The following is a 3,047-nucleotide window of genomic DNA, read 5'->3' as shown; positions in this document are numbered from 1 at the left end:
TTTTTTTTTTTTGGTTGTTCTCTGTCACGGTAGAGCCGAAAACAGAGAATGGGAAAAAGGAAGAGAACGAAGGAGGATCCTTCGGCTCTGATACCAAGTTGATGGAGAACCCTTAGGGAAGGGAGGGGAAATCAGAGTAGAGAGGGGGAAAAGGAGGATCACACTAACACGTTCATTCAATAATCAAATTACTCTCTCAATCTTCAGTCGATTACAACCAATATATAGAAAAATAGGAACATGAAATTAGAAACTTAACTGGAATGGAAACTAGCCTAAATTAGGAAACAAGTATAAAAGGAAACCAAAGCAAGGAAATAAATCCTACTCCTGCGTTCAAGTTTGGAAACTAAAAGCATGAAATAAAATACTAAGTAAACTACTAATTTTATTTCCAACCCTTGTTGGACCAAAACCCTGGGTTGGACCGGTTCTTCTTGGCTCTTGGCTTCCAAAGCCGGTCATGCTGGTCCAACCAAGAAAGGGCAGTCGTATCTGCATCACTATGTCACAATGAGCGGGAAAATTCTTACCATGTTTTCTTTTCCTGTGAGTTTTCTCAGAGAATTTGGGCCGCTGGGCCTTTGGGTTTACAGCTAGATAGACTCCCTTTTCTTTTGGTTCCCAGCTTAATAATGTACTTTTTCAACTCTTGTAATCTTTCTACTAATGAATTATCTTCTTTTTTTAACACGTTGATTATAACCTGTTATTTTTTGCAGTCACATAGGAACAAGGTTATTATGGGGGCCCAAACCCCTAAGCCTGATTATGTCATAGCCCAGGTGAATGATTGGTTAGGTTATCCAAATTGCAGGTTATTAGATCTACATTGCAGTGCCCTAGATCCGCTCAACTACAAGTAGCACACATCGAACCCTTGGGAGTTATAGTATAGGATACTGATGCAACGGCAATGGGACTTCTGGTCGGGTTACGAATAGTTGTCACGAAGGGATGGGAGGTGCACAGTATTTGGTCTGACATAACAGGACTTGATAAGTTAATGATTAGGGGGAATTTTTTGATGTGGCCATGGGCCACTTTCTCTTTTAGAATGGAATTGGACTATATTTTGTCGAAAGCTAATTTTTGTGTACAAAGTAATAGTAAGGATCTAGGGGTGATCAAACTTAATGCCTATAAGGCAACGATGAACAAATGTCGGATTGTAGATTTTCTCTAACTAATATAATCCTTTTTGCTTCTTCGAATCAAAAAGATTATTGCAGTTGAAGATAACTTATTGTTAAGTATCTGCTCGGGTCCCTGTATCTGCTCTTGTCCCAGCAACAGTTTTATCTTTTGAAGATTACATATTTAGCGACCCGATACTATGGTATATTCAGCAACCTAATGTTGTTTACTCCCCAACAACCTAATGCTACTACTTGGTTTGGAAATACTCTGTTTCAGGCTCGTGAGTTTATTGTTGGTTCTTGGGGAAGTGCTTTTGATGTAGCTGTTGGATGCTACACTTTTGTTGGAGTGCCTTCTATGGGAAGGGCTTTTGATGTTGTTGTTGTTGCTACCGCCTATTTTGTTTGCTGCTAATGGTTCTGCTTGGTTTATTCGACATGAAATTCTTTTCATCTCTGATATTTGATTTGTTTGAGCTGATATTTATGCTGGTTTATGATGGTTGATTGAGGTTCTCTCTATGCTCGTTGGAGTTCTTGTTGGTCCAAGCTGGAGCTTTTTTTTGCTATATGTATACTCCAGCTTGAGGGAGAGTGTTAAGATGTGAGTCACGAGTTTTTTTTTTTTTTTCTTTTTTTTTTTGGGGGGGGGGGGGGGGGGAGAGGGGTTTGTCCCAACTTAGAGTTAGACTAGGTTGCTTTAGTATTATTTGGTTTCCTAATTAAAGTATGTTTCTATTTTCTATTCTCCTGCTGTAAAAAGTACTGCTTACCTTATTTGGTTGTAAGTTGTAACTCTTTGGTTAATAAATAATATGATGGAGGGAGGAAGCAACATACAATTAACTTTCGCTCCTCTCTCCGATTAATAATTACAGATCTCAGATTTATTTACAGTCTCTATTGTGCATAACACCTGCCTTGTATCCCGGGAAATCCAAACTAGCAGGTCCTATTTCCAACTGTAAGTCAAGGTCTGGATTATAAATCTGCATAAAGCAGCCACCAAACACAAATACAACTATAGCAAAAGCAATAAATTACATTATATCATATTGAAAATGCATGGAGATTTCAAAAAGGCACAATCCTATGTACATCATGAGTTTAACAGCAACCTATAAGACTGACAAAATAGTGGGACTTCTTAACCAGTTGGGACCTTCAATTGATATTGCAAGTACAACAGGCAGAATTTGTACAACTCACCTCTTGCCCTGGCTCTAGTTTGATCTTTAACAACTTATGACCAGCCTCCTCGAAATCAACACTTGACATGATTGTCAGATAAATAGTCCTCCGTAGATTTATAAGATTTGTCTCTGTTTCATCATTTATCTCCATCTGTTCTTCTTGCTCTTCTTCATCATCCTCATCATCCTCATCATCTGTGCCTTCATCCGAGCCTTCTTCATCCTCTGACGAATCCTCCCCAAGTATATTTTTCTTCAACTCCTCAAAACGCTTCTCATTCTCCAGAAAATTTGGATCCGGCTTAAAAATATCTGAATTTACAATAAATATATCAATAGAGCAAACTTCGGCAAATGTAATCACAGGTAGTGAGCAGTTTATAATCAAAAGGTGTTTTATCTCAAAATATACCTAGAGTAATCTGTGGATCGATCTCATCATCAAGGGATAACTCATGAGTTAGCTGATCTTCTTGCTCCACAAGGTCCAGTTCTGGGCGGACAGCTGGGTAACCCTACAAATGTAGCAATTCAAATTTAACATCTATGGTTCGTTTATCATCTGAAAACCATTTTTTATATAGGAAACCAGAATGTACAACAAGAGTATACCTGAAATTTGGCCTTTCTTATTGCAAAAAGGCCTTCAATTAAGAACTGGACCCTCTTGTCAATTTCTCCTTCATGAAGTATTCCCCGAAACCGCTCAAAGATA

At 38.4% G+C, this 3,047-nt stretch overlaps 1 protein-coding gene across 2 annotated transcripts in view; it reads right to left on the bottom strand.

Annotated features, from left to right (window-relative positions):
* LOC122070996 (pre-mRNA-splicing factor CWC22 homolog) overlaps positions 1–3,047 on the bottom strand; it is a 30,660-nt gene extending 27,613 nt beyond the window's left edge. The window contains exons 1-3 of one of the 2 annotated variants that reach the window (XR_006138028.1): positions 2,945–3,039; positions 2,745–2,847; positions 2,349–2,644 (exon numbers count right to left, since the gene is read on the bottom strand). Coding sequence is in view for 1 of the 2 variants with exons in the window: in XM_042635261.1 (XP_042491195.1) it covers positions 2,349–2,483 (135 nt within the window). In the remaining variant the exon portion in view is untranslated. Of the gene's footprint in view, positions 1–2,348; positions 2,645–2,744; positions 2,848–2,944 lie in introns of both variants that reach the window. The other variant, XM_042635261.1, reaches the window with a different exon arrangement.

The sequence above is a fragment of the Macadamia integrifolia genome, unplaced genomic scaffold (genome assembly GCF_013358625.1).
Source record: "Macadamia integrifolia cultivar HAES 741 unplaced genomic scaffold, SCU_Mint_v3 scaffold_170A, whole genome shotgun sequence".
Lineage (NCBI taxonomy): Eukaryota > Viridiplantae > Streptophyta > Magnoliopsida > Proteales > Proteaceae > Macadamia > Macadamia integrifolia.
This window is presented reverse-complemented; position numbering and strand designations above follow the sequence as displayed.